Genomic DNA, 27,287 nt, shown 5'->3' on the forward strand with positions numbered 1-27,287 from the left:
CAGAGAAATATTTCAGTCAGTTGATGACGTCACGCCCCCGTGCACGAGTTTCCTATAAACACTCCTCCTTCCTCATTGACGCTCAGGATAGCCAATCAGCGCGCCAGGTCGCTGAACTGGTCGTGACGTCACGCGCTAGCTGCAATTCTACCCAAACAGAATGGAGAGCTGCGCACCGGAGGTGGCGAGGGGCGGAGTTACTTTCCCTGACGTGAAACCCCTTTCAACCAATCACCGTGCAGGTCGGCCAGACGCCGCCAAGCTCGGTTTTTTGTTTGAGGTGACGGGAAGGGAGGATACAGCGAGAGAAGGAAGAGCAGACGGGCCTCAGAAGAAGGCGGCAGTTCGCGGGCATACGGGGAGATAGTCACCGGGTCCGAGCACCTGGCAGCCGGGCCGACAAGGAAGAGCAGCTGGGCGCGCGGAGACCGCGCGTGGCCAGGGTGGAGAGGGCCCGCGCCGTGCTGACAAGTAGGGGCCACTGAGGATGCTGCATCCCCTGCTGCCGCCCGATCCTGCACCCGTCTCCCCGTGACCGCTTCCCGCAGGGCATCTCCGGTACGGGCCTAGGCCGCAGTCAGCGCCGCCGTGTTGTGTGCTGCGTGCACGGCAGCTGCTGGCCCTCCTCCGCCTCCCCCACTCACATGAACCGTCCTGCACCCTCTGCTGTCGGCCGGAGCGCTGACCACGAGCGGGTGTCCAGCGTGAGGCCCTGAGCTCGGGACACGGTGAGCCCTAGTCCCGGATATGTGCAGTGCACGCTGTGTGCGGCCTACCCCACTCCGCACCGGGGCACTGCGAACATGGCTGCCTGTCCCCCACCGGGAGGGAGCGGGCCTTAATGTTCCCGCCAGGGGTGTATACAAGTAGCAGGGCAGCCTGGCTGCTGGAAACACGGCCTACCCTACCTCCTGCATACATGGAAGGGGTATGGGGGCCCGAAGCTGCCCCCACCCTCTGTCAGCGTGTGGGGCACATCAGGGGTCCGAGGCTGCCCCCCATCCTTCTCTTGTCAGTGTGTGGGGTATATCAGGGGCCTGAGGCTCCCCCACCCGCTTGTCAGTGTGTGGGACACATCAGGGGTTCAAGGCTGCCCCCCATCCTTGTCATTGTGTGGGCACATCAGGGGTCCGAGGCCGCATCCTATCCTTCTCTTGTCAGTGTGTGGGGAACTACAGGGGTCTGAGGCTACCCCCTACCCTCTGTGTGTGTGGGGCACATCAGGGGTCTGAATCTGCCCTCCATCCTTGTCAGTGTGTGGGGCACATCAGGGGTCTGAGGCTTCCCCCACCCTCTGTCAGTTTGAGGTACATCAGGGTTCTGAGGCTGCCCCCCATCCTTTTTTCAGTGTGGGGGGGTACTTTGGGTCTGAGGCTGCCCCCACCCTCTGTGTATGGGGTACATCAGGGGTCTGAGGCTGCCCCCCATCCTTCTCTTGTCAGTGTGTGGGGCACATCAGGATTCTGAGGCTGCCCCCCCAGCCTTCTTTTTTCAGTGTGGGGGGTACATCGGGTCTGAGGCTGCCCCCCATCCTTCTCGTCAGTGTATGGGGTACATCAGGGATCTGAGGCTGCCCCCCCATCCTTTTTTCAGTGTGGGGGGGTACTTTGGGTCTGAGGCTGCCCCCACCCTCTGTGTATGGGGTACATCAGGGGTCTGAGGCTGCCCCCCATCCTTTTTTCAGTGTGGGGGGGTACTTTGGGTCTGAGGCTGCCCCCACTCTCTGTGTATGGGGTACATCAGGGGTCTGAGGCTGCCCCCCATCCTTCTCTTGTCAGTGTGTGGGGCACATCAGGATTTTGAGGCTGCCCCCCAGCCTTCTTTTTTCAGTGTGGGGGGTACATCGGGTCTGAGGTTGCCCCCCATCCTTCTCGTCAGTGTGTGGGACACATCAGGGGTCCGAGGCTGCACTCTATCCTTCTCTTGTCAGTGTGTGGGGCACATCAGGGGTCTGAGGCTACCCCCTATCTTTTGTCAGTGTGTGTGGGGTACATCAGGGGTCTGAGGCTGCCCCCCCATCTTGTCAGTATGTGGAGCACATCAGGGGTCTGAGGCTGCACTCTATCCTTCTCTTGTCAGTGTGTGGGGCACATCAGGGGTCTGAGGCTGCCCCCCATCCTTCTCTTGTCAGTGTGTGGGGCACATCAGGGGTCCGAGGCTTCCCCCCCATCCTTCTCTTGTCAGTGTGTGGGGCACATCAGGGGTCCGAGGCTTCCCCCCCATCCTTCTCTTGTCAGTGTGTGGGGAACATCAGGGGTCCGAGGCTTCCCCCCCATCCTTCTCTTGTCAGTGTGTGGGGAACATCAGGGGTCTGAGGCTGCCCCCCACCCTCCTGTCAGGGCTTGTGTTTTTCTGTTATCCCTCCCTCCAGATGTCTCATTCCACCCTGCAAGGGCTTCGCGTGCCATTGGCTTATTTTGAAGGGGAATAGATGGGTGGAGAGTAGAGCAGATACTGACCCCGTGTGACCAATAATTCAGAGGTGATGGTACCGGTGCATGAGGGTGGCATGGATGAAATGGCGTGTTTATAGACCATTAGTCCTTATCTGTATGGTCACGTATCGAGGACCCCCATGTTGTACTTTTTCACCCTCGTGGCTGCTCACAGTTGTCGGCCTGCTGTTTGGCTTTAGGCCTAGTGCATGTAAAAATCTGAGTGGGTGGCTTTTTCTCTTTTTTTCTGCTGGGACCTCCACCAGACTGACCAAGATTACGTTGGGGCATCACCTTCTCTAGTAACAGTGACGTTACGAGTACCATTCTCAATTTCCTTTTTTTTAACCTTCTGATCAGAATATTAAATAATAGAAAAAAAATCTACTGCTACTCATTCTCCCCGTGTCCTGCGCTGAGCTTCTGCCACTGGCTGCACCCAGTACGCAATCGCTGGAGCAATCGCAAAGCTCAGATAGCAAAGTCTGCTGGGCCCTTTAATTGGCTGCGGCGCTGCTGACATCCTCTCCTACAGCTGGCAAGCAATCACCAGAGCAGCGGCAGTGACCCAGTGTTGGACCCAGGGAGAGTGAGCATTATCAGAATGAAGGAAAATCGAGATCCCAGTAAATCTTGCAGCCATAGAATAACTTGCAGGTTATGATCATTTTCAGGAATTTACCTGACTCCACAGCGGCACCAGCATCTAGGGGGCTCCAGACTCCCCCGGTGAGATCAGCCTCACAGGACGGCCATCACGGGCTTCCAGTGCATCTCTGCTAATGTGAATACCTTGTAGCACTTTAGTATCTCTTCCTTCTCTGCTATTGCAGCACAGAGCGCCTAGTGTCCTACCTGCCACTATTCGTATGATTAGGGTGCAGCCTCACCAAGGGTCCCAGTGGTTAACAAATTACTCTGCATTTTAGTAGACGGTTGAACTGTTCCAGGATCGCTTTGTTTTGCCAGTAGGAGATTATTATTATTATGCATTTATATAGCCCCATTTATTCCATGGCGCTTTACATGTAAAAAGGGGAAATATAGACAAGTACAATAAACATGTGTAAGACAAGGGACACACAAGTATACATAAGGAGAGGGGACCCTGCCCGTTCGGGCTCACAGTCTACAGGGATGGGTGAGGATACAGTAGGAGAGGGTAGGAGATAAAAAGAAGCTTCTTAAACCTCAATAGATGTCCAGTGCTTCTAGCATTTGCTGCAGCTTTAGATCTGGCACCATGGGTTTGTGATGCCTCACTCTACGAAAAGTTTAGTTTGATTACTATCGAAGCAAGTTCCTGATCAGTTTGCAGGATCCTAGGGTCTGGGCGTCCTGATTTGCTGGAGATAGTTGTCATTATTGCAGATCCACAATATACTTGGCATGTTATGATTCTAAACTTTTCTCATAATATCTAAGGAATCGGCAGTCTCTCCCCCTCTCTCATTTGTTAGTGCTGATGGCTTTCCTAGACCTTTTTTTTTGCAATGTGTGAGCAGGAAACCCACATGAGCACAAGGCAAACATGAGTCCAACATGCCGTCTCGGTGGCTAGCCCTAGTGGACCAGGATGCTATAATCAGTTTTGACTTGGTGCCATATTCTTATGAAATGTATTGGAGCGGGTGCATATGTGCCTTTAGAGAAGGTAAAGGTAGATTAATCCCAGTGAAAATTGAGACGAATGTACGGAATACAGCAATGTTGGATACTAAATAAGCAGTATGAATAAATTGCCTTCATTTGCACAGCTGACTGTGTGTTCCGCCGGAAGTTTGAGTGATGGCAGGAAAACAGATGGTCCAGTTACTTACATAACCACATAATGATGAAAGCCTCTTCTGAAGTGGAGCTTTGCAAGAAATGTATCTGGTTTTGTATAGATGTCAGAGCATCCGGACGTCTCGCTCTTCCAGATGTGTTTCCTACCATTGCTTTTAAACTCGGAAAAGATGAGGTTTTTTGGTTGTACCTTTTTAAAGGGCTTTTCCACTGCTGAAAAAGCCCATGTGTATGGGTTCATGGAGGTGAAAATTAAACAATACAAAATATCACCTGTACTAGCGGTACCCTTCCATACTCAACCCTTCGGTTTCCTTCTTGTCTGCCTGGGTCAGTATCCTGTGGGAACGTAACATGAGCTGCAGCCAATCATAGTCTGTTAATCAGCTGCAGCATTCACATTTTATCTGAGCGGAATAAAGTATTGACTCATTTGTCTGAATAAATATATTCCTTATGAAACAATAGTCTTGTATTCTGACAGCACCATGAGGTAGGAATAAAGACCCAGATTCTAGTGATATATCGCTTAAACTACTGGACACAGCAGTTTTCTGCGCAGCAGGTTGAGCGGAGCTCACTTGTTAATCTGGGTATAATGTCGCCCATCCCATAGCTTTGTGTTCATTTTATAGTGACTGCTGCTAATCAGTGGTGGGAGCAGGGTTGGACTAGGAGGCGTGGGACACTTAGTCCTATGGCGATAAGCTCCTGCTGGTAAAACACTGATTAATAATTTTTATTTCTATAACGCTAACGTATTCAACAGCACTTTCCAAAGAGTTGGTGTAACACGCGAGAAGTCTTGGAGATGCGAGTGGGACATTTGGGTCAGGTTTTGTAAGCCAAACCGTCCTCAATTTCCCTGACTTCCAACTCCACAGCCCTGGTCACTACTGAGCATGTACATAAAGTGCAGCACAGATTCATCTCGCCTAAAAGCCGAGGTCCTTAGATCAGGAACAGACATTTATAGGACATTTCATAACTTTCCCAAATTCTTAAGAAGACATTTACAGCACGTCCTGCATTGTACTACAATAGTCTAGTAATCGGACTATTTAATTCCAACTAGACCTAAATGGACACCGACTGTCCAATAGGGGCAGAATATAAGGAGAAGAGAAAGGGGCCTAGGACTAAGCCTTGAGGAACCTCAACAGTAGCGGGAAGAGGAGCCAGCAAAAAAATACTGTGAAGGAGCAGTCAGGGAGGTATCCTTGAGGCCGATAGAGCGGAGCATAGTGAAGAGGAGCTGATGAGCGACAGTGTAGAATGCTGCAGCGACATCCAGGAGAATACATGGGGAGTCGTGACCATTAGATTTAGTGGTTAGTAGATCATTAGAGATTTTAGTAAAGGGCAGTTTTGTGTGACACATTACTGGAATCTGGGTCACTGCCCCTGCATTATGGTGCTCACAGATTCTAACATTTTGCTTCTCCTGTTAGGCCTCTTTCACACATCAGTTTTTTGCCTTCAGGCGCGATCCGGCTTTTTTTTGTAAAACCGGATCCGGCAAAATGCAATGCCGGATCCATTTTTTCCCCATTGACTTGCATTAGCGCCGGATCGTGCCGGATGGCATTGCGTTTCATCCGTTTTTTGCCGGATCCGGCAACTTGTCTCATTCCGGCGTCTGCAAAAAACGGCTACTGTAACGTTTTTTGTCTCCGGCGAAATAGCCGGAAGCGCCAGATCCGGCGCTTCCAGCTTTTTGCTACAATGAAAGTCTATGGGCGCCGGAATGCGCCGGATCCAGAAAAAGACGGATCCAGCCACCGGATCCGGTTTTTTTAAGTCTGCGCATGCTCAGATCCAATTGGCCAGCCCCCAGGAACAGAGACGGATCCAGCAAAAAAACGGATCCGTTTCTACAGTTCTCCAAAATTTATGCCGGATCCGTTTTTTCTAAAAAAAAAGCCGGATCCTGCCTGACGGCAAAAAACTGATGTGTGAAAGTAGCCTTATCCTTCATAGAAATGTATAAATTAACTTATTACCAGTTGCTCATGTGTCAGGCTACGTAGGGATGCACCCGCTTGACAAGGGGGTTGGTAAAACCCAGTTGTTCATTTAGTAGTAACATTACTAAGAATGGGATTGGGACATCAGAGTGCTCTAAGAGACACATCAGGAGACACGTTCTCTCTTTCATAAACTGTTGTCTTACTGTTGCTGTCCAGGTGGCGTAGAAAATTGCATTGTTGCAACAAGGTCCTTTTCGAGGACTTGAGAATACTTTCTTCTGGCTGGCCTCTCTCGTTTGGCTCTAAATAGATTGACTTGATTTTTTTTATTTTTTGTTGACCATATTTGTTCATTTCTATTTTTTTTTTGCAGACGATTCAACTGGGTGGCAATCCTGCTTACCAAATTCTGCATATTTGGTAACATGGCAAAAGATGTAAGTACCTTTAATTGCCAAAATGGGAAATATTCTACTTTTCCTGTATGTATTAGACATTTTATATGTTGGTCTCTTTTTAGTACATGAAGTTTCCCAAGAAGTGATGGGTCCTCTTTATCTCTGGGCAAAATTAAGAAAAAATCCCGGGCTACACCCCTTTTTCTTGATAAACCATGTCCTATTTAGGACAAGGTGCAAATAGTGTCTTTGACCATGGAATCATAGAATCGTAGAGTTGGAAGGGACCTCCTGGGCCATCTGGTCCAACCCCCTGCTCAAAGCAGGATTCGCTCAATCATCCCAGTCAGATGTCTGTCCAGCCATATTTATTATGACCATATTTATTATGTTTCATGATTAAATGTTTTCTTTTGTGCAGCTTACATCAGAATTCTGCAGCATTTAGATTCCCTAGTTTGCGCACAACATGGTAACGTTTCATTTTCCCCAGATACTAATTCCATTGAGCGTCTGTGGTTTGTGCTGGAATGATGAGTCTGATTGTAGACGCCCGACTTTAGAATAACAGGACTTCATTTTTGTAAACTGGAAATATCCCTTTATCACTTATACAGTGTTGCTGCATCCAGAAATTCCAATTTAAAATATAATGTTAACCCATAAGATAAATGAAGCCGTGGATAAAAAAAAAACCCCTCAAAAATGACTTTTTTTTTTAAATTTTTTTTTTGTCAGTCAACAACAACAACCTAAAATCCCGATCTAATAGCAACAGAAGCAAAAAAAAGTTTAAGGCTATGTGCACACGCTGTGGTTTTTGCTGCGGATCCGCTGCGGTTTTGGCCGCAGCGGATCTGCAGCAGTTCTGCAGACAGTGTACAGTAGCATGTAAATCTATGTGATTTACTTTCTGCTGTGCACATGCTGCGGATTTTTAACTGCGGAAAAGCTGTGGTTTTGAATCTGCAGAAAGAAATGACCTGTCACTACTTTTCTGCGGATTCTGCTGCGATTTACCATCTCCATTGTAGAGATGATAAACCGCAGGGCAAAACCACAGATCATTTTACCTGCGGTTCTGCAGATACAAATCCGCAGACCATTCCGCAGCGTGTGCACATAGCCTAAAAGTTTGATATTTCTGTTATTGTACTGACTTGTAGAATCATCCTTCCAGGTCATTTTTGCCACACATACAGTTGTGGCCAAAAGTATTAACACCCCTGCAATTCTATCAGATAATACTCAGTTTCTTCCTGAAAATGATTGCAAACACAAATTCTTTGGTATTATCTTCATTTAATTTGTCTTAAATGAAAAAACACAAAAAGAATTGTCCTAAAGCCAAATTGGATATAATTCCACACCAAACATAAAGCGGGTGGACAAAAGTATTGGCACTGTTCGAAAAATCATGTGATGCTTCTCTAATTTGTGTAATTAACAGCACCTATAACTTACCTGTGGCACCTAACAGGTGTTGGCAATAACTAAATCACACTTGAAGCCAGTTGACATGCATTAAAGTTGACTCAACCTCTGTCCTGTGTCCTTGTGTGTACCACATTGAGCATGGAGAAAAGAAAGAAGACCAAAGAACTGTCTGAGGACTTGAGAAACCAAATTGTGAGGAAGCATGAGCAATCTCAAGGCTACAAGTCCATCTCCAAAGACCTGAATGTTCCTGTGTCTACCGTGCGCAGTGTCATCAAGAAGTTTAAAGCCCATGGCACTGTGGCTAACCTCCCTAGTTGTGGATGGAAAAGAAAAATTGGCGAGATTTCAACGCAAGATTGTTCGGATGTTGGATAAAGAACCTCGATTAACATCCAAACAAGTTCAAGTTGCCCTGCTGTCCGAGGGTACAACAGTGTCAACCCGTACTATCCGTCGGCGTCTGAATGAAAAGGGACTGTATGGTAGGAGACCCAGGAAGACCCCACTTCTTACCCCGAGACATAAAAAAGCCAGGCTGGAGTTTGCCAAAACTTACCTGAAAAAGCCTAAAACGTTTTGGAAGAATGTTCTCTGGTCAGATGAGACAAAAGTAGAGCTTTTTGGGCAAAGGCATCAACACAGAGTTTACAGGAGAACAAAAAAGGCATTCAAAGAAAAAAACACTGTCCCTACAGTCAAACATGGCGGAGGTTCCCTGATGTTTTGGGGTTGCTTTGCTGCCTCTGGCACTGGACTGCTTGACTGTTTGCATGTCATTATGAAGGCTGAAGACTACCAACAAATTTTGCCGCATAATGTGGGGCCCAGTGTGAGAAAACTGGGTCTCCCTCAGAGGTCATGGGTCTTCCAGCAGGACAATGACCCAAAACACACTTCAAAAAGCACTAGAAAATGGTTTGCGTGCGAGAAAGCACTGGAGACTTCTAAGGTGGCCAGCAATGAGTCCAGACCTGAATCCCATAGAACACCTGTGGAGAGATCTAAAAATGGCAGTTTGGAGAAGGCACCCTTCTAATATCAGGGACCTGAAGCAGTTTGCCAAAGAAGAATGGTCTAAAATTCCAGCAGAGCATTGTAAGAAACTCATTGATGGTTACCGGAAGCGATTGGTCGCAGTTACTTTGGCTCAAGGTTGTGCAACCAAGTATTAGGCTGTGGGTGCCAATACTTTTGTCTGGCCCATTTTTGGAGTTTTGTGTGAAATGACCAATGTTTTGCTTTTTGCGTCATTCTCTTTTGTGTTTTTTCATTTAAGACAAATTAAATGAAGATAATAATACCAAAGAATGTGTTTGCAATTATTTTCAGGAAGAAACTGAGTATTATCTGACAGAATTGCAGGGGTGTCAATACTTTTGGCCACAACTGTAACGCCATAAAAGAAAAAAATACAATAAACATTGGCAGATTTTTTTTATTTTTAAGTAAAGTACTGTCACGCAAAACTACTATTCATCCACACAAAATATAAGCCCTCATATGGCTAGGTAGCCATTAAAAAAAAAAAAAAAAGGCTCTTGGAAGGAATAATAAAACCACAAAAACAAAAAATGGCTGGGTCTTTTAAGGGGGTAAATGTTTTTAAATGCCTATTTTTATGTTTATAAATAGGTTTTAGCTAAAACAATCCATGGAATATTGCTGGAATAGTGTGTAAATTCCAGTGGTTACCACACAAAGCTTTCCTGTAAAAAGATGAGCAAGTGATGACTTGTATATAGGAATAGGTCATTAAATGGGTTGTCAAGCCTTTTGATATGCACCTATTGTTAGGACAGGTCGTCAATATCAATATCAGATTGGTAGGATTCTGAATAGCTGTTTTCAGCTCCAGTAACCTCTGAAGCTCATGGCTCCTTTCACTGTGCAGTGGCCCCTGCCGAGAACTCGAATAAGAGCTAATCTGCAGTTCTCGGCTACAACCACTACAGTGAACTGTAACATCACTTTTCTGCATTACTTTTAATATCAATATGGAGCTAAAATCGGATTATGATGGTGCGTGGTGTCAGATTTCCAATGGCCTGATATTGTTGACATATCCTAGAGCGAGCTCATCATTGTCACAAGACCAGACAACCCCTTTAACCCCTTAATGACCGTCAATACGTCTTTTAACTGACCTGAGATATAAGAGACTAGCATCCCCATACAAGTAACAATCCAGTAGATGTTGGCTGTACACTATAGCTGACAACTTGCTGCATCAGCCATGATAAGTGTTGTCACCGTCCATATCTGTTTAACCCCTTAGATGCTGCTGCCAATACCGACTACTTCATATAAATGTTTAAAAGTGTGGCTTCTCCCTCTTTATCCCAATGTGCACCCTGAGATCATGGTTGTGTGGTCCTGATGTTTGCCATGACAATTCACTAGGAAATAGCGGCCTTAGCGTCTGCCGGCTATAGTAACATGTTCAAACGTCAGTGACAATTAGGTGGTGAAAATCAACTTTTTCATTCCTATCTTTCCACTTTGTATTAATTCTTGAAAAGCACCTGAAGGGTTAATAAACTGTCTGATAGCAGTTTTCAGTATGTCACAAGGTGTTGTTTTTAAAATGGTATAACTTTAGGGGGTTTCCCAATATATAGGTCCCCTAAAGTCACTTCAAACCTGGATAGGTCTCTAAAAAAAAAATAATTTTGTAAATTTCCTTGAAAAAATGAAAAATTGCTGCTAGATTTTTAAACCTAAAATGCTAACAAAATAAAATACAATTTTACAAATGGTGCTGATAATACCAAAATAGCCTGAATTTAGCAATATCTGTATATACCTTTCTGGTAGATTCAAATATAATCTATAAGTATCCTAATAGTTATTTCCCATACAATAGATAATATACAGCAGCTAGAAAGAATGGTATACCATTTGAAAACATTCAGAAAAACCAACAAAGCATTATTCGAATTTGAGGTCAATGAAGAAGTACCAAAATCTAAAATATAAATAAGAGACAATCTCTCTATCTTATAAAAATACCTTTATTTAACCCCTTCCCGACCTGTGACACAGCGTATGCGTCATGAAAGTCGGTGCCAATCCGACCCATGACGCATACCCTGTGGCATGAATTCAAAGCCCCCCTGCGGGTCGGGTGACCGGGGTCAATGAAAGGTCACCTGACCCGCAGATACAGGCGGCTTTGTAATTCACCACAGGGGGCGTGGCTTCGCCCCCACGTGGCTACGATCGCTCTGATTGGCAGTTTCACTTTTAACAGCCAATCAGAGCGATAGTAATATTTCATCAATGAAAATTGATGAAATATTACAATCCAGCCATGGCCGATGCTGCTGTAGCTTCTGACATGGCTGGAGACACCGATTCGACCCCCCCACCGTCGATCGCCCCCCCTGCCATTGAATGACAGCGGCGATCTGCCGCCGCTGTCATCATCTGCCCCCCCTCCCATTCCGTCTGCTCCCCTCCAGCCTCCGATCCCCTCTCCCCCCCCGGCACCTTCTAAGTCCCCCTGTCGCTCCCGGTGGGTCCGGTTCATGGGCATGCGCAGTGCGCCCGCCCGAATCTGCCGGCTGCAGATTCCGTTATTTCATTTTGATCACTCTCACAGTGATCAAAATGAAATAAAAAGTAAATGAACCCCCCGATTATCACCGCCATAGGTAGGCATAACTAATAAAATAAAGAAAATATTTTTATTTTTATTTTTCCGTTAGGGTTGGAATTAGGGTTAGGGTTGGGATTAGGGTTAGGGTTGGGGTTAGGGTTGGGATTAGGGTTAGGGTTGGGATTAGGGTTAGGGTTGGGATTAGGGTTAGGGTTGGGATTAGGGTTAGGGTTGGGATTAGGGTTAGGGTTGGGATTAGGGTTAGGGTTGGGATTAGGGTTAGGGTTGGGATTAGGGTTAGGGTTGGGATTAGGGTTAGGGTTAGGGTTGGGATTAGGGTTGGGATTAGGGTTAGGGGTGTGGTTAGGGGTGTGTTGGGGTTAGGTTTGAAGTTAGAATTGATGGGTTTCCACTGTTTAGGCACATCAGGGGGTCTCCAAACGCGATATGGTGCAACCATTGATTCCAGCCAATTTTGCGTTCAAAAAGTCAAACTGTGCTCCCTCCCTTTCAAGCCCTGATGTGTTCCCAAACAGTGGTTTACCCTCACATATGGGGTATCAGCGTACTCAGGAAGAATTGCACAGCAAGTTTTGGGGACTAATTTCTCCTGTTACCCTTGGGAAAATAAAAAATTGGGGGCTAAAAAATTATTTTTGTGGGAAAACATTTTTTTTTCATTTTCACGTCTCTGCATTATAAACTTCTGTGAAGCACTTGGGGGTTGAAGGTGCTCACAACATGTCTACATAAGTTCCTTGGGGGGGTCTAGTTTCCAAAATGGGGTCACTTGTGGGGGGTTTCCACTGTTTAGGCACATCAGGGGCTTTGCAAACGTAATGACGACCGCAGACTATTCCATTAAAGTCTGCATTTCAAAATGTCACTACTTCCATTCTGAGCCCTGACGTGTGCCCAAACAGTGGTTCCCCCACACATATGGGGTATCGGCGTACTCAGGACAAACTGGACAACAACTTTTGGGGTCCAATTTATCCTGTTACCCTTGTGGAAAAAAAAAAATTGCGGGCTAAAAATCATTTTTTTTTGAGGGGAAAAAAAGATTTTTTATTTTCACGGCTCTGCGTTATAAAGTTCTGTGAAGCACTTGGGGGTTCAAGGTGCTCACCACACATCTAGGTAAGTTCCTTGGGGGGTCTAGTTTCCAAAATGGGGTCACTTGTGGGGGGGATTTCTGCTGTTTAGGCACACGGGCTCAGCAAATGTAACATGACTCCCGCAGACCATTCCATCAAAGTCAGCATTTCAAAATGTCACTACTTCCATTCCGAGCCCTGACGTGTGCCCAAACAGTGGTTCCCCCACACATATGGGGTATCAGCGTACTCAGGACAAACTGGACAACAACTTTTGGGGTCCAATTTATCCTGGTACCCTTGTGAAAATAAAAAATTGCCGACTAAAAAATTATTTTTTTAGGAAAAAAAATATTTTTTATTTTCACTGCTCTGCATTATAAACTTTTGTGAATCACCTGGGGGTTCAAAGTGCTCACTATGCATCTAGATAAGTTCCTTAGGGGGTCTAGTTTCCAAAATGGGGTCATTTGTGGGGGAGCTCCAAAGTTTAGACACACAGGGGCTGTCCAAACACGACTTGGTGTCCGCTAACGATTGGAGCTAATTTTCATTTCAAAAAGTCAAATGGCGCTCCTTCCCTTCTGAACCCTGCCGTGCGCCCAAACAGTGGTTCCCCCCCTCACATATCGGGTACCAGCGTACTCAGGACAAATTGGACAACAACTTTTGTCGTCCAATTTCTCCTGTTAGCCATGTGAAAATAAATAGCGTGCTAAAAAATCATTTTTGAGGAAAAAAAGATTTTTTATTTTCACTGCTCTGCGTTATAAACTTTTGCGAAGCACTTGGGGGTTCAAAATGCTCACTACACATCTAGATAAGTTCCTTAAGGGGTCTAGTTTCCAAAATGGTGTCACTTGTGGGAGAATTTCACTGTTTAGGCACACAGGGGCTCTCCAAATGCAACATGGTGTCCGATAACGATTGGAGCTAATTTTCATTTCAAAAAGTCAAATGGCGCTCATTCCCTTCTGCGCCCTGCCGTGCGCCCAAATAGTGCCCCCCCCCACATATGGGGTACCAGCGTACTCGGGACAATCTGGACAACAACTTTTGTGGTCCAATTTCTCCTGTTACCCTTGTGAAAATAAAAAATGGCATGCTAAAAAATCATTTTTTGAGGAAAAAAAATGATTTTTTATTTTCACTGCTCTACGTTATAAACTTTTGTGAAGCACTTGGGGGTTCAAAGTGCTCACTACACATCTAGAGAAGTTCCTTAAGGGGTCTAGTTTCCAAAATGGTGTCACTTGTGGGGGAGCTCCAATGTTTAGGCACACGGGCTCTTCAAACGCGACATGGTGTCCGATAACGATTGGAGCTAATTTTCCCTTCAAAAAGTCAAATGGTGCTCCTTCCCTTCTGGGCCCTGCCGTGCGCCCAAACAGTGGTTTATGACCACATATGAGGTATTGTTGTGCTCAGGAGAAATTGCCCAACACATTTTATGATCCATTTTATTCTGTTGCCCATGTGAAAATGAAAAAACTGAGGCTAAAAGATAATTTTTGTGGAAAAAAAAAAGTACTTTTTTTTCTTACGGATCAATTTGAGAAGCACCTGGGGGTTCAAAGTGATCACTATGCATCTAGATAAGTTCCTTGGGGGGTCTAGTTTCCAAAATGGGGTCACTTGTGGGGGAGCTCCAGTGTTTAGGCACACAGCGACTCTCCAAACGCGACATGGCACGCGCTAAATATTCCAGCATATTTTCCATTCAAAAAGTCAAATGGCGCTCCTTCCCTTCTGAGCCCTACCGTGCGCCCAAACAGTGGTTTATGACCACATATGAGGTATCGGTGTACTCAGGGGAAATTGCCCAACAAATTTTAGGATCCATTTTATCCTGTTGCCCATGTGAAAATGAAAAAATTGATGCTGAAAGAAAATTTGTGTTGGAAAAATTAAAATGTCCATTTTTTTCTTACACATTGCTTTAGCTGCTGTGAAACACCTAAACGGTTAATAATCTTCTTGAATGTAGTTTTGAGTAGCTTGAGGGGTTCAGTTTTTAGAATGGTGTCACTTTTGGGTATTTTCTGCCATATAGACCCCTCAAAGTGAGTTCAAATGTGAGGTGGTCCCTAAAAAAAATGGTTTTGTAAATTTTGTTGTAAAAATGAGAAATCACTGGTCAACTTTTAACCCTTATAACTTCCTAACAAAAAAATATTTTGCTTCCAAAATTGTGCTGATGTAAAGTAGACATGTGCGAAATGTTATTTAGTAACTATTTTGTCACATAACTCTCTAGTTTAACAGAATAAAAATTCAAAATTTGAAAATTGCGAAATTTTCAAAATTTTCACCAAATTTCTGATTTTTTCACAAATGCAAAAATTATCGACCTGAATTTACCACTAACATGAAGCCCAATATGTCACGAAAAACAATCTCAGAATCGCTAGGATGCGTTGAAGCGTTCCAGAGTTATTACCTCATAAAGGGACACTGGTCAGAATTGCAAAAAATGGCCAGGTCATTAAGGTCAAAATAGGCTGGGTCATGAAGGGGTTAAATAGGGTAACAATAGTAACACAAAACACGTGTCCTCTATGTAAGAAATAATTATATATATATATATATATATATATATATATATATATAATAATAATTAAAAAAAAAAAAAAATAATAATATATATATAATAAAAAATATATATAGCAGGCTGGCAATTCATCAATCCAAGATATATATACAGTGTACATAATCAAATAATCAACTGTGATTTTAATGCAAGGTGCATAAATAATGTGACCATTACATACTGCAAACAAAATGATAAATAAGTGTACAAAAATGCAGTTAATGCACTATCTTGTTGTAGAATATGGCTTTTAAAAAAGTGCCAGGTGCAGAATGTAAATAACCAAATAGTGTGGCTTTTAAATAGTGCCAATGTGCATATATATAGGAACAATATAATAGGAAGGAAATTGAGAAGGGTATATACCTGAAGCACAGCCTGCCGGTCACATAGAAACAGAGCCCCAAATGGTGCTGATGTGGAGCAGACATGTGGGAATTATAATTTATTAATTTTTTTGCTTTGGTATGACTGTCTGAATTAAAGGGATAATCATTCAAAGTTTGAAAATTGATATTTTTTTTTACATTTTTGTCAAATTTCTGATATTTTTTTTATAAATAAACATAAAACAGATCAACCTAAATTTACCATTATCATAAAGTATAATGTGTCACAAAAAAACAATCTCAAAATCATTGGAATTTGTTGAAGCGTCCCAGAGTTATTACCACAGAAAGTGACACTGGTCAGATTTTTAAAATTTGGCTCTGTCACTAAGGGGTTAAAGGGAATCTGTCACTTAGTCAAAAAAATATCAGCTGCCAGCACCGCCATCAGGGGCTTATCTACAGCATTGCTGTAGATAATGCTGTAGATAAGCCCCCGATGTAACCTGAAAGATAAGAAAAATGAGTTAGATTATACTCACCTAGGGGCGGTCCGGATCCGGTTTTGGCCCGATGTGTGTCGCTCCTCTCATCTTCTAACGGTGAAGTCCTACGTCCTCCTCTTTGCTTCCCATCGCAGCTCCTGCGCAGGCGCACTGCTCTGCCCTGTTGAGAGCAGAGTACTGCAGTGCGCAAGCGCCGAGAGAGGTCCGGCGCCTGTGCACTGCAGGACTCTGCTCTGCCCTCAACAGGGCAGAGCAGTGCGCCTGCGCAGGAGCCGCGACGGGAAGCAAAGAAGAGGACGTCACTGCATAAAGATGGGAGGCGCCGGACCGGATTGCGACATCCATCGGACCAAAACCGGACCTGGACCGCCCCTGGGTGAACATAATCTAACTCATTTTTCTTATCTTTCAGGTTAAGTCGGTGGCTTATCTACAGCATTGCAGAATGCTGTAGATAAGCCCCGGATGGCGGTGCCGTCAGCTGATAGATGAAAAAAAGGGTGAGAGATTTACTTTAAATAGTAGAAATTTAGACCATATTTTCCTTCTCATAGTAGATGGGACAAGATTAGAACAGATTATGAATGTCATACATTTACTGAGAAGTGAGACAAATCTTTGCTCCTTTTGTGGTGAAACAATGGCTCCCAAAAGTACAGATTATATTGCTATAGGGGTATCAAGCAATTTGCTCACATAGGAAAGCAAAAGAGACCCTTGCTTTCTCCCTCAGTGTTTTGCAGTTAAAGCCTGCGGATCTCTGCACTTCCGCCTATTAATTAAACAAGTGAAGAGTCGTACTATGTGAAGAAAGACTGTAAAAATTTGAAAGCATGAATATTCACTCTACTAGCAGCTTAAAAAAGGGTTATCCATTTTGTAAAAAAAAAAGAAAAAAAATTCTCAAATCTGCTTCCTTCCATAGATTCATCTCGGGGATGCTCCAGTCATCCTCTGTTTACAGCATGTTGCCACCACAATGCCATACAACTGGTGTGAGCTAGCTGTAGGCGCTGATGACTGCGAGTACACTACTTGACTGTTGTGGTTTGTGGCCTCTAATTGGGCTGCATTTTACCCTGCTGTAAACCATGAGGTCCACGACAGCATCTGCACTGGATTGCAAGGGAAAAGTTCTTTTTTGTGAACTCTATAACCCCTTAGGTGACTTTCACAGGTATGAAGTGCCATATATACTCGAGTATAAGCAGAGGCACCTAATTTTGCCATGAAAAACTGGGTAAACTTATTGACTCGAGTATAAGCCGGGTATGCATTGTCCTCCCCTGTCCTTGTGTGAGTGGCTTCCCCATCCATGTCCTTGTATGCGTGGCTCCCCTGTCCTTGTATGCGCGGCTACCCCCGTCCCTGTCCTTGTATGCGCGGCTCTCCCTGTCCTTGTATGCGCGGCTCCCCCCGTCCCTGTCCTTGTATGCGCGGCTCCCCCCGTCCCTGTCCTTGTATGCGCGGCTCCCCCGTCCCTGTCCTTGTATGCGCGGCTCCCCCCCGTGTTCGCCCCCCCACCCCGGTCGTCCCTGAGTCTGTGGCTCAAAAAAAAAATCCTATTTACCTGCCCGCGCAACCCTCGATGCACCTTGTTCCGGCACCAGCAGCTCTTCCGGCTGAGCGATCACGTGGCCCCACTCATTAAGGTAATGAATATGCACTCCACGACTATGGGAGTGGAGAGGCGTGCATATTCATTACCTTAATGGGCGAGGCCTCGTGATCGCTCGGCCGGAAGAGCTGCTTGCGCTGGAACGAGCGAGATCAGTACCAGCGAGGGTGCGCGGAAGGTGAGAAGGATGTTGGAATCTGGTGACACGCTTGACACCATCTGAACCAATCAATTTTATCTTGGTCTCATCATACCACAGGACATAGTTCCAGTAATCAATGTCCTTATTCTGCTTGTCTTCATTAACAGTTTGCTGGGTTTCTTGAGCATCTTTAGAAGAGGCTTCCTTCTAGGATGACAGCCAATCGTACAAATTTGATGCAGTGTGTGGCATATGGTCTGAGCACTGACAGGCGGACCCCCCCCCCCACTTCTTTTAGGCTGTGTGCCCACGTTGCTTTTTTTAAGCGTTTCCGCGGCGCTTTTAGACGTGCGTTTCTGCCGCAGAAACGCTTAAGAAAAGCATCCAATGTAATCATAATGTAATCCGCACATGTGCTAATGGTGCGTTTTTTTTCCGCAGTGGAAACGCTTAGTGGAAAAAAACGCAGCATGTTCATTAATTTTGCGGAAACGCGTGCGTTTCCGCATACATACAATTGTATTGCAAAAACGCATAAGAAAATGCATGCTAAAACGCTTAACAAAAGCGTCAAAAACGCTTACAAAAGCGCTTCATAAGAAGCATGCATTTTCCCGGGAAGAGGGTGTGCGTTTCCACTCAGGAATATTCTGCATCAGAAACGCTACGTGGGCACATAGCCTTAATCTCTGCAGCACTCACATCTATGTTGAAAAGACAACCTCTGGATATGATGCTGAGCATGTGCAGAACTAACCTTGGATCCATTGCATTTTTATTTTACATTTTTATTAAAGGGAATCTGTCACCTAATTTTAGCCCTATGAGCTGCCGCCACCGCCATCAGGGGTTTATCTACAGCATTCTGTAGATAAGAAAAATTAGTTAATTATACTTACCGGCGGACGAGGTCGGGTGCGGTGGGTGTCGCGGTCCGGCACCCGCCCCCCGGTGAGTATAATCTAAAGGCCCCGTCTCACATAACGAGATCGCTGTTGCGTCACTGATTTTGTGACACAACAGCTATCACGCTACGTCTGACACACAGCGGCGGCCGCCCCCCCCCCCCGCTGGATATCGCTGATCGTGCTTGAATGTCTTGGGCCATTTTTTTCATCCCTGGTGTCCTGCTGCCCAGCATCCATCGCTGTTTTTGACGCCGACAAGCGACCTCGTTGGCGACACAGAACTCATGGACACAGGTGGGAGTCATCAGAATAGCTGCTGTGACAAGGTACGAACGACCGCTGAGGTCGTTGTGGCATAGATCTTTCTGTTTGACAGCTTACTAGCCACCATTTAGCGACGCACCAGCGATCCTTACCAGGTCGCATCATTGTCGGGGTCGCTGGTGCGTCACTTGGTGTAACGGTGCCCTAACTTGTTTTTCTTATCTTTCAGGTTACATCGGGGGCTTATCTACAGCATTGCAGAATGCTGTAGATAAGCCCCTGATGGCGGTGCCTGCAGCTGATAGGGCTAAAATAGGGTGACAGATCCCCTTTAAGTCATTTTTTTTTATGGCGATTTTTATATATTTTTTTATTTTGTTATATTTTATACTGTGGCACCAAGAGATTTTAGCATTTTGAAAATGTGCTACAAATCAAAGTGAATTTAGATTTTTAAGTGATTATGCTACAGATTGTAAACACTGGAAAACATGTTTAATTTTAGCCTTTTACAACTTAATTTAATGTAATTTTAGGAAACATGTTCTAATCACCCTTCATCTACAGTATTAGCATCAGTGGAGAGCAGCTGCAAATGGAGTGCCTCCCTATGAAGGCCATGGCTCATCCTTGCATTTCATCCGGGCCCATTGATTTAGTTTGTTGTCCATCCCCTCTGCGGTCTGTGTAGTGACTGTGTGTTTTAGACTATGTATGATTATTGGCTTATGTTTCCACGGCCAGTAAACACTGCGGAATGGATGCTGTGTACAGCCACAGCGTCCACTCTGCAGCGGCCAGATGTTACAGCATAGTGGAGGGGATTTTATGAAACCCCCATCTCCACTATGCGTGCAGGGATGCCTCCGGTTCAATGAACACATGCGCAATCACCGCACGTACAAAAGCTGGCAGCACTTTGTACGGAGCTGCGTCCAAAGCGCAGCCAATACTGACCGGGGAAACATACCCATATAGAGACTGGGACCTGATGACTTGTGCCAGCATTGGATGTCACAGGAAGCACTCCGCCAGTAAGACATATTGTATAACTTATACTGGAGTTCAGCCTCAAGTGTCCTGGATAAAACAACTAGTTTCAACTTTCTTTTTTCTCTTTTGTTGCAGAATTGTTATTTCATGTTCGATAATTGTTCTATTTATTGTTTTTTTTTTTTAGGCTGGTTTAATTGAAGCAAATGGAGAGTTGAAAGTTTTTGTAGATCAAAATCTTAGTCCAGGAAAAGGTGAGATATTAAAGTTTTCGAAACTTGCTATTGTCACTTGTTTGGAAATTAATGTTTTTTTTTTTCTTTCTCGATTTCAAATGGATACAGTCACTATCTAATTTTTAAAGTGAACTTATCACAATAATACAGTGTAAGCTACAGTTATCTTGTTATTAAGCAGCAGCTCCTGGATAGATTGATATTTATTTTTGTGAATAAAGATTCAGGATATCTTGTTTCAATCATTTTAAACCTCCGCTCTGACATTTTCGGTTCAGTTGGCTTTTCTGTTAAGGTACTGTCACACTTAGCGATGTACCAGCGATCCCGACCAGCGATATGACGCGGTCAGGATCGCTGGTACATCGCTAAGTGGTCGCTAGTGAGCTGCCACACAGGCAGATCTCACTAGCGACATCGCTGGGGACGGGGGTCGCTACTTACCTGTCACACCAGGCGATCCTGCGTCCTCCCGCCCGGCTCCACGCGTCGCTCGTCCTCACAGCAGGAAGCGCCGCAGGAAGCTGACGACGAGAAACAGTCCTGAACGTTCTCGCGCGATCAGCGATAACCAGCGGGGGAGCCGGTCGTAGGTAAGTATCAGACACAGCGATATCGCTAGCAATATCGCTATAACGTCACTAGTTATAGCGATATTGCTAGCGATATCTCTTAGTGTGACAGGCCCTTTAGTGACAGCTTCCTTTGTATCAGAGAGCTTGCAGAGATAGGCATCAGTCACTGATAAAATTACCACTGGGCACCTTATACCAGACAGAGCAGAGGATTAAAACACAGGTTATCCTGAATCTTATAACTTCCTTCTCATCCCCCAATGTTAGTGATCTTTTTTGTGTTTTCTCATTCTTGGGTCCTCTACCAGAGACCTGGGAGTTTGAGGGTTCAGCGCAGGATCTTAGTTGTTCCCAGTATTGCGCATTTCTGGACAGAGAGCTCAGATTTTTCTCCTGGGAGCTGCTGTTGCCATTTTTCCAACTTAGTGGTCACTGCTCCAAGTGCTCCTATCACCACTGGAATCACTGTTGCCTTTACCTTCCACATCTTTGCCAGTTCTCCTTTGAGGCCCTGGTATTTCTTCAGCTTCTCATAGTCCTTCAGATGTTGCTGTCACTTGGCACTGCCCCATATATTATCATTGCTGTCTTCTGGTCCTTGTCTACTATCACAATGTCTGGTTGGTTAGCCAAGACCTGCTTATCCATCTGGATCTTGAAGTCACACAGGATTTTATCCCTTTCATTCACCACTTTTTCTGGGTTCTCCCACCTGGACTTAGGAAGGACTTAGCCCATATGCTGTGCAGATGTTCCTGTATACAATTCCCGCTACTTGGTTGTGGCGTTCAGTATATGCTGTTCCTGCTTGCATTTTGCATCCTGACACTGTGTTGGAAGGTTTCTTTGCATAGTCTGCACCTTGGATCTTGTCTTGTATGGTAAATTCCTGCTTCTATAGATCTGGAACTTAGTTCTTACTCTTGTGCTGCTATGATTAGAGCCTCTGTGCAGTCTGAGTCCAGCTTTCTCCTGCCATTGGTAGGATTTCTCCATGTCAGCTACTGTAACTCCATTATCTGTACATCCCATGCAGCAGCTTGTCTTGCCATGGCGCTTCATGTTCCTGTTCTTTCCTGATTTGTTGTTGGTGCCTTAGGTTTTCTTCTAGCATCTCATCTTTTGGTGCCATTTTTCTGATGTATCCTGGATACTCCTTGTTTCATCCGTGATGGTGGCTTGGATGCTTATCAAGCCTCGACCACCCTCCTTTCTGTTAGTATACAATCTTTGGGTGTTAGACTTGGGGTGGAGACCTCCATGTATTGTGAGGAGCTTTTGTCTTCACATCTGCAGCTTCAAGCTCTTCTTTTGGTCAGCACACTATGTCAGCAGGGTATCTGATAACTAGCAAGGCATATGTATTGATGGCACGGATTTTATTCTTCCCATTCAGTTGGCTCTTCATGACTTGTATTCCAGTTTGATGGTATTTGGATGTTACTGCTTTCCTTGCCTCCTCATTATGGTTACCGTATCTCTGTGGGATGCCAAGGTACTTGTAGCATGTCTGTACGTCTGCTATGCTCCCTGCTGGTAATTCCACTGCATCAGTCTTGACTACTTTGCCTCTCTTTGTTACTGGCCACACTTCCCAATCTGAAGGACATCCCAATGTCTTCGCTGTAGATCCTTGTCAGGTGGATCAGTGAATTGATGTCTCGTTCATTTTTCGCATACAACTTGATGTAATCCATGTAGAAGAGTTCGCTGATGGTGCTGAACATGGACCTCACCAGGGAAGTCTGTGTTAATATTCGGGTTCGGCCCCATATAACACCAGGTTTTTCTCTCGCTGTCATGTAAAACACCGGCGGCTCTGATCGGCAGTAAGATTAATACCCCTGGTCAGAGCGCTGCAGTTCTCACGCAGCTGTGACCAAAGGTAAAATGTTTATCTCCGGTCACTGGTGTCGACTGATGGGACTACTACTCCCATAAGCCTGCAGCCACTAATAACAGCAGCCAGCACCTGCTCTAAATAAATAATAATGAAAAAAAACAAAAATAGCATGGGTTCCCCTGTATATTTGATAACCAGTCAGGCAAAACTGACAGCGAAACTTGTTATCAAGAATAGACTGGTCCCCACTCCATTATTTATTTTACTTTTTCTTATTTAACCCTTTCCCGACCAATGACGACACATAGGCGTCATGAAAAGTCGTGCCAATCCGACCAGTGACTCCTATGTAGTGTCATGAATTAATTGCCCTCCTGCTGATCGGGTGACCGGGGTCACTGAAAGGTCACCCGACCCGCGCACACACAGGGGGCTTTGTACACCACGGGGGGGGGGGGGGGGGGGTGGCTTCGCCCCCACGTGGCTACAATGGCTCTGATTGGCTGTTTCACTTTTAAAAGCCAATCAGAGCGATTGTAATATTTCATCAATGAAACTCAATGAAATATTACAATCCAGCCATGACCGATGCTGCAGTAGCATCGGACATGGCTTGAGACACCGATCTGACCCCCCTCCCACCGGCTTACGGAGGGCGATTTGCCCCCGCCACTGAATGACAGCGGCGATATGCCGCCGCTGTCGTCATCTGTTCTCCCCGCCTTCCCTCTGCTCCCCTCCAGCTTCCGATCACCTTCCCTCCCAGCTCCCACCCCTCGGTACCTTCCGAGTGCCGCTGTCGCTCCCGATGTCCCGCGGTCCTGGATCATAGGCGCCGCCATCTTGGAAAATGGCAGGCACATAACGCAGTGCGCTCTCTCGAATCTGCCGGCTACAGATTCCATTCATTCATTTTGATCACTGTGATAATCTCAGTGATCAAAATAAAATAAAAAGTAAATAACCCCCCCCTTTTCACCCCCATAGGCAGGCACAAATAATAAAATAAAGAAAATTTTTTTATTTTTCCAATAGGGTTCAGGTTGGAAATAGGGTTCGGGTTGGAAATGGGGTTTGGTTTGGAATTGGGGTTCGGGTTGGAATTGGGGTTCGGGGTGTGTTGGTGTTAGGATTGGAGTTCGAATTGAGGGGTTTCCACTGTTTAGGCACATCAGGGGGTCTCCAAACGCGATATGGTGCCACCATTGATTCCAGCCAATTTTGCGTTCAAAAAGTCAAACTGTGCTCCCTCCCTTCCAAGCCCTGACGTGTGCCCAAACAGTGGTTTACCCCAACATATGGGGTATCGACGTACTCAGGAAAAATTGCACACCAACAACTTTGGGGGTCTAATTTCTCCTTTTACCCTTGGGAAAATAAAAACATTGGGGGCTAAAAAATTAATTTTTTTGTGGAAAGAAAAAAGATTTTTTTTCACGTCTCTGCGTTATAGACTTCTGTGAAGCACTTGGGGGTTCAAAGTGCTCACCAGACATCTAGAGAAGTTCCTTGGGTGGTCTAGTTTCCAAAATGGGGTCACTTGTTGGGGGTTTCCACAGTTTAGTCATATCAAGGGCTCTGCAAATGTAACATGACGCCCGCAGACCATTCCATCAAGTCGGCATTTAAAAATGTCACTACTTCCCTTCCAAGCCCCGAGATGGGCCCAAACAGTGGGTCCCCCCACATATGGGGTACCAGCTTACTCAGGACAAACTGGACAACAACTTTTGGGGTCCAATTTATCCTGTTACCCTTGTGGAAAAAAAATTGCGGGCTAAAATTTTTTTGAGGAAAATGATTTTTTATTTTCACGGCTCTGCGTTATAAACTTTTGTGAAGCACCTGGGGGTTCAAATTGCTCACTATGCATCTAGATATGTTCCTTAGGGGGTCTAGGCTTCTAAAATGGGGTCATTTGTGGGGGAGCTCCAAAGTTTAGACACACAGGGGCTCTCCAAACACGACATGGTGTCCGCTAACGATTGGAGCTAATTTTCATTTCAAAAAGTCAAATGGCGCTTCTTCCCTTCTGAACCCTGCCGTGCGCCCAAACAGTGGTTCCCCCCCTCACATATCGGGTACCAGCGTACTCAGGACAAATTGGACAACAACTTTTGTGGTCCAATTTCTCCTGTTAGCCATGTGAAAATAAATAGCGTGCTAAAAAATCATTTTTGAGGGAAAAAAAGATTTTTTATTTTCACTGCTCTGCGTTATAAACTTTTGCGAAGCACTTGGGGGTTCAAAATGCTCACTACACATCTAGATAAGTTCCTTAAGGGGTCTAGTTTCCAAAATGGTGTCACTTGTGGGAGGATTTCACTGTTTAGGCACACAGGGGCTCTCCAAACGCGACATGGTGTCCGATAACGATTGGAGCTAATTTTCCACTCAAAAAGTCAAATAGCGATCCTTCCCTTCCGAACCCTGCCGTGCGCCCAAGCAATGGTTTATGACCACATATGAGGTATCCGTGTACTCAGGAGAAATCGCCCAACAAATTTTAGGATCCATTTTATCCTGTTGCAAATGTGAAAATGAAAAATTTTCTTTTAGCATCATTTTTTTTGTTGGAAAAATAATTTTTTTTCCTTCCACGTTGCTTTAGTTCCTGTGAAGCACCTGAAGGGTTAATAATCTTGTTGAATGTAGTTTTGAGTAGCTTGAGGGGTTCAGTTTTTAGAATGGTGTCACTTTTGGGTATTTTCTGCCATATAGACCCCTCATAGTGACTTCAAATGTGAGGTGGTCCCTAAAAATAATGGTTTTGTAAATTTTGTTGTAAAAATGAGAATTCACTGGTCAATTTTGAACCCTTATAACTTCCTAACAAAAATTTTTTTTGAAAACTTGTGAAATTTTCACCAAATTTCTGATTTTTTTTTTTCACAAATAAATACAAAAATTAACGACCTAAATTTACCACTAACATGAAGCCCAATATGTCACAAAAAAACAGTCTCAGAATCGCTAGGATCCGTTGAAGCGTTCCTGAGTTACCTCATAAAGGGACACTGGTCAGAATTGCAAAAAATGGCCTGGTCATTAAGGTCAATATAGGCGTGGTCATGAAGGGGTTAAATAAAGAATTTTTTTTAAAAAGGGCATGGAATCCCACCCTCTATTTTTGGCAACCAGCCAAGCTAAAGCAGAGAGCTGGGGGCTGCTATTCTGGCTGATAAGGGGCCATGGATATTGGCCCCCTTAGCCTAAAAAAATAGCAGCCCGCAGCCACCCCAGGAAAGGTGCCTCTGTTGGATGCGCCAATTCTGGCGCTTTGCTTAGTACGGTTCATATTTGTTGGGTTGTTGTCACCTTTTGTATTGTCCGGTGACATAAAAAAAAAAAAAAAAAAAAATCCATTTGAAAATGGCACCACCGAGCCAGCGCAGTAGCAGCTATCCTGGAATTTTTTTTTCTTTCAATATGTCGGCGCATGCACAGTAGCAGCTTTCGGATCACTTGTATATACACCAATAGCTGCTACTGCGCAGGTACGGCGGGCTCCATTTTTCAAACAGGATTTTATTTATTTTTTTAAAATATCAGGATCACCTCAAGCATAATAATTATATGCACATTACACATGCGATTTTGCTGGTGCCTGCCTGCAGAAGGGTTGTTTTTTTTTTTCTTTTAAAGTATGCACATACATTCATTATGTAAACTAGGGGGCAGGTCACTGAGGGATTAGTGACCTATCAGCAGTCTGCATTCTGAATACCTAAGCAGAGCACTACATAAAGACCCCCCCCCCCCTCCCCCACAGGCCTCCCTGGAGCACGAGCATATCATTAAAGGGAACCTTTCAGGGCTGATATACATCATTCTATACTGCTGTATATCTGCCCCCCAACCTGACCTAGAACAACTGAGAAATAACTTACCTGCAGGGTGGTCCAGTCAGAGGGGTGTCCTATTAGCCCTTAGAAAAATTAAAAACTTGGTGGTAAAAAAAAGTAATTTATTCTTTCTTCACCGCTCAATGGTATAAAATTCGGTGTGACACATGTGGTGTCAATATGATCACTGCACCCTTATATTAATTCATTGGGAGTGTAGTTTGTAAAATGAGTTCACATATAGAGGGTTTCTGTTGTTGTGGCACCTCAGGGGGCTCTTCCAACATGACATGGCACCCTCAAACCATTCCATCAAAATCAGAACTCCAATATGGCGCCTCTTCCCTTCTGAGCTTCACACTGTGCCTCAAAAGTAGTATTCTCCCACATATGGGGTATCGGCGTACTCCAGAGTAAATGCTCAGCGTAGAACGCTGGATAAATGTGATACCAAACGTTATGTAAAATGTTCCCAATAAAAGCTTCAACTCAATCCACAAAAAAAGCAAGTCCTCACTTAGGTCTGTCATCTGCTCACAGAAATATAGGGGGCTTCCACGACACTGGTAGTACAAAGGCTCTGGAAATGCAAAATGGCTCCTACCCCCCCCCCCTCCCCCGAAGAAATTCTTCAAATTCTATGTTCCGAAATCCAAATGTCCCCCTCCTTTGAGACCCAGCTTACCTAAACCACATTTGGCGCCCACATGTT

The 27,287-nt window shown here is 44.9% G+C and overlaps 1 protein-coding gene across 3 annotated transcripts in view; it reads left to right on the plus strand.

Moving 5' to 3' along the window:
* The first annotated feature begins 248 nt into the window (after positions 1 to 248).
* The window catches only part of TFDP1 (transcription factor Dp-1), a 183,527-nt gene continuing 156,488 nt past the window's right edge, over positions 249 to 27,287 (plus strand). Inside the window, exons 1-3 of one of the 3 annotated variants that reach the window (XM_073563533.1) lie at positions 249 to 558; positions 6,567 to 6,630; positions 20,264 to 20,330. In XM_073563533.1, the coding sequence (XP_073419634.1) occupies positions 6,619 to 6,630; positions 20,264 to 20,330 (79 nt within the window). In that variant the 5' untranslated portion in view covers positions 249 to 558; positions 6,567 to 6,618. The other 2 variants (XM_073563536.1, XM_073563534.1) reach the window with 2 other exon arrangements.

Source organism: Dendrobates tinctorius, unplaced genomic scaffold (genome assembly GCF_039654945.1).
Source record: "Dendrobates tinctorius isolate UK_male_01 unplaced genomic scaffold, ASM3965494v1 ptg000394l, whole genome shotgun sequence".
Taxonomy (NCBI): domain Eukaryota; kingdom Metazoa; phylum Chordata; class Amphibia; order Anura; family Dendrobatidae; genus Dendrobates; species Dendrobates tinctorius.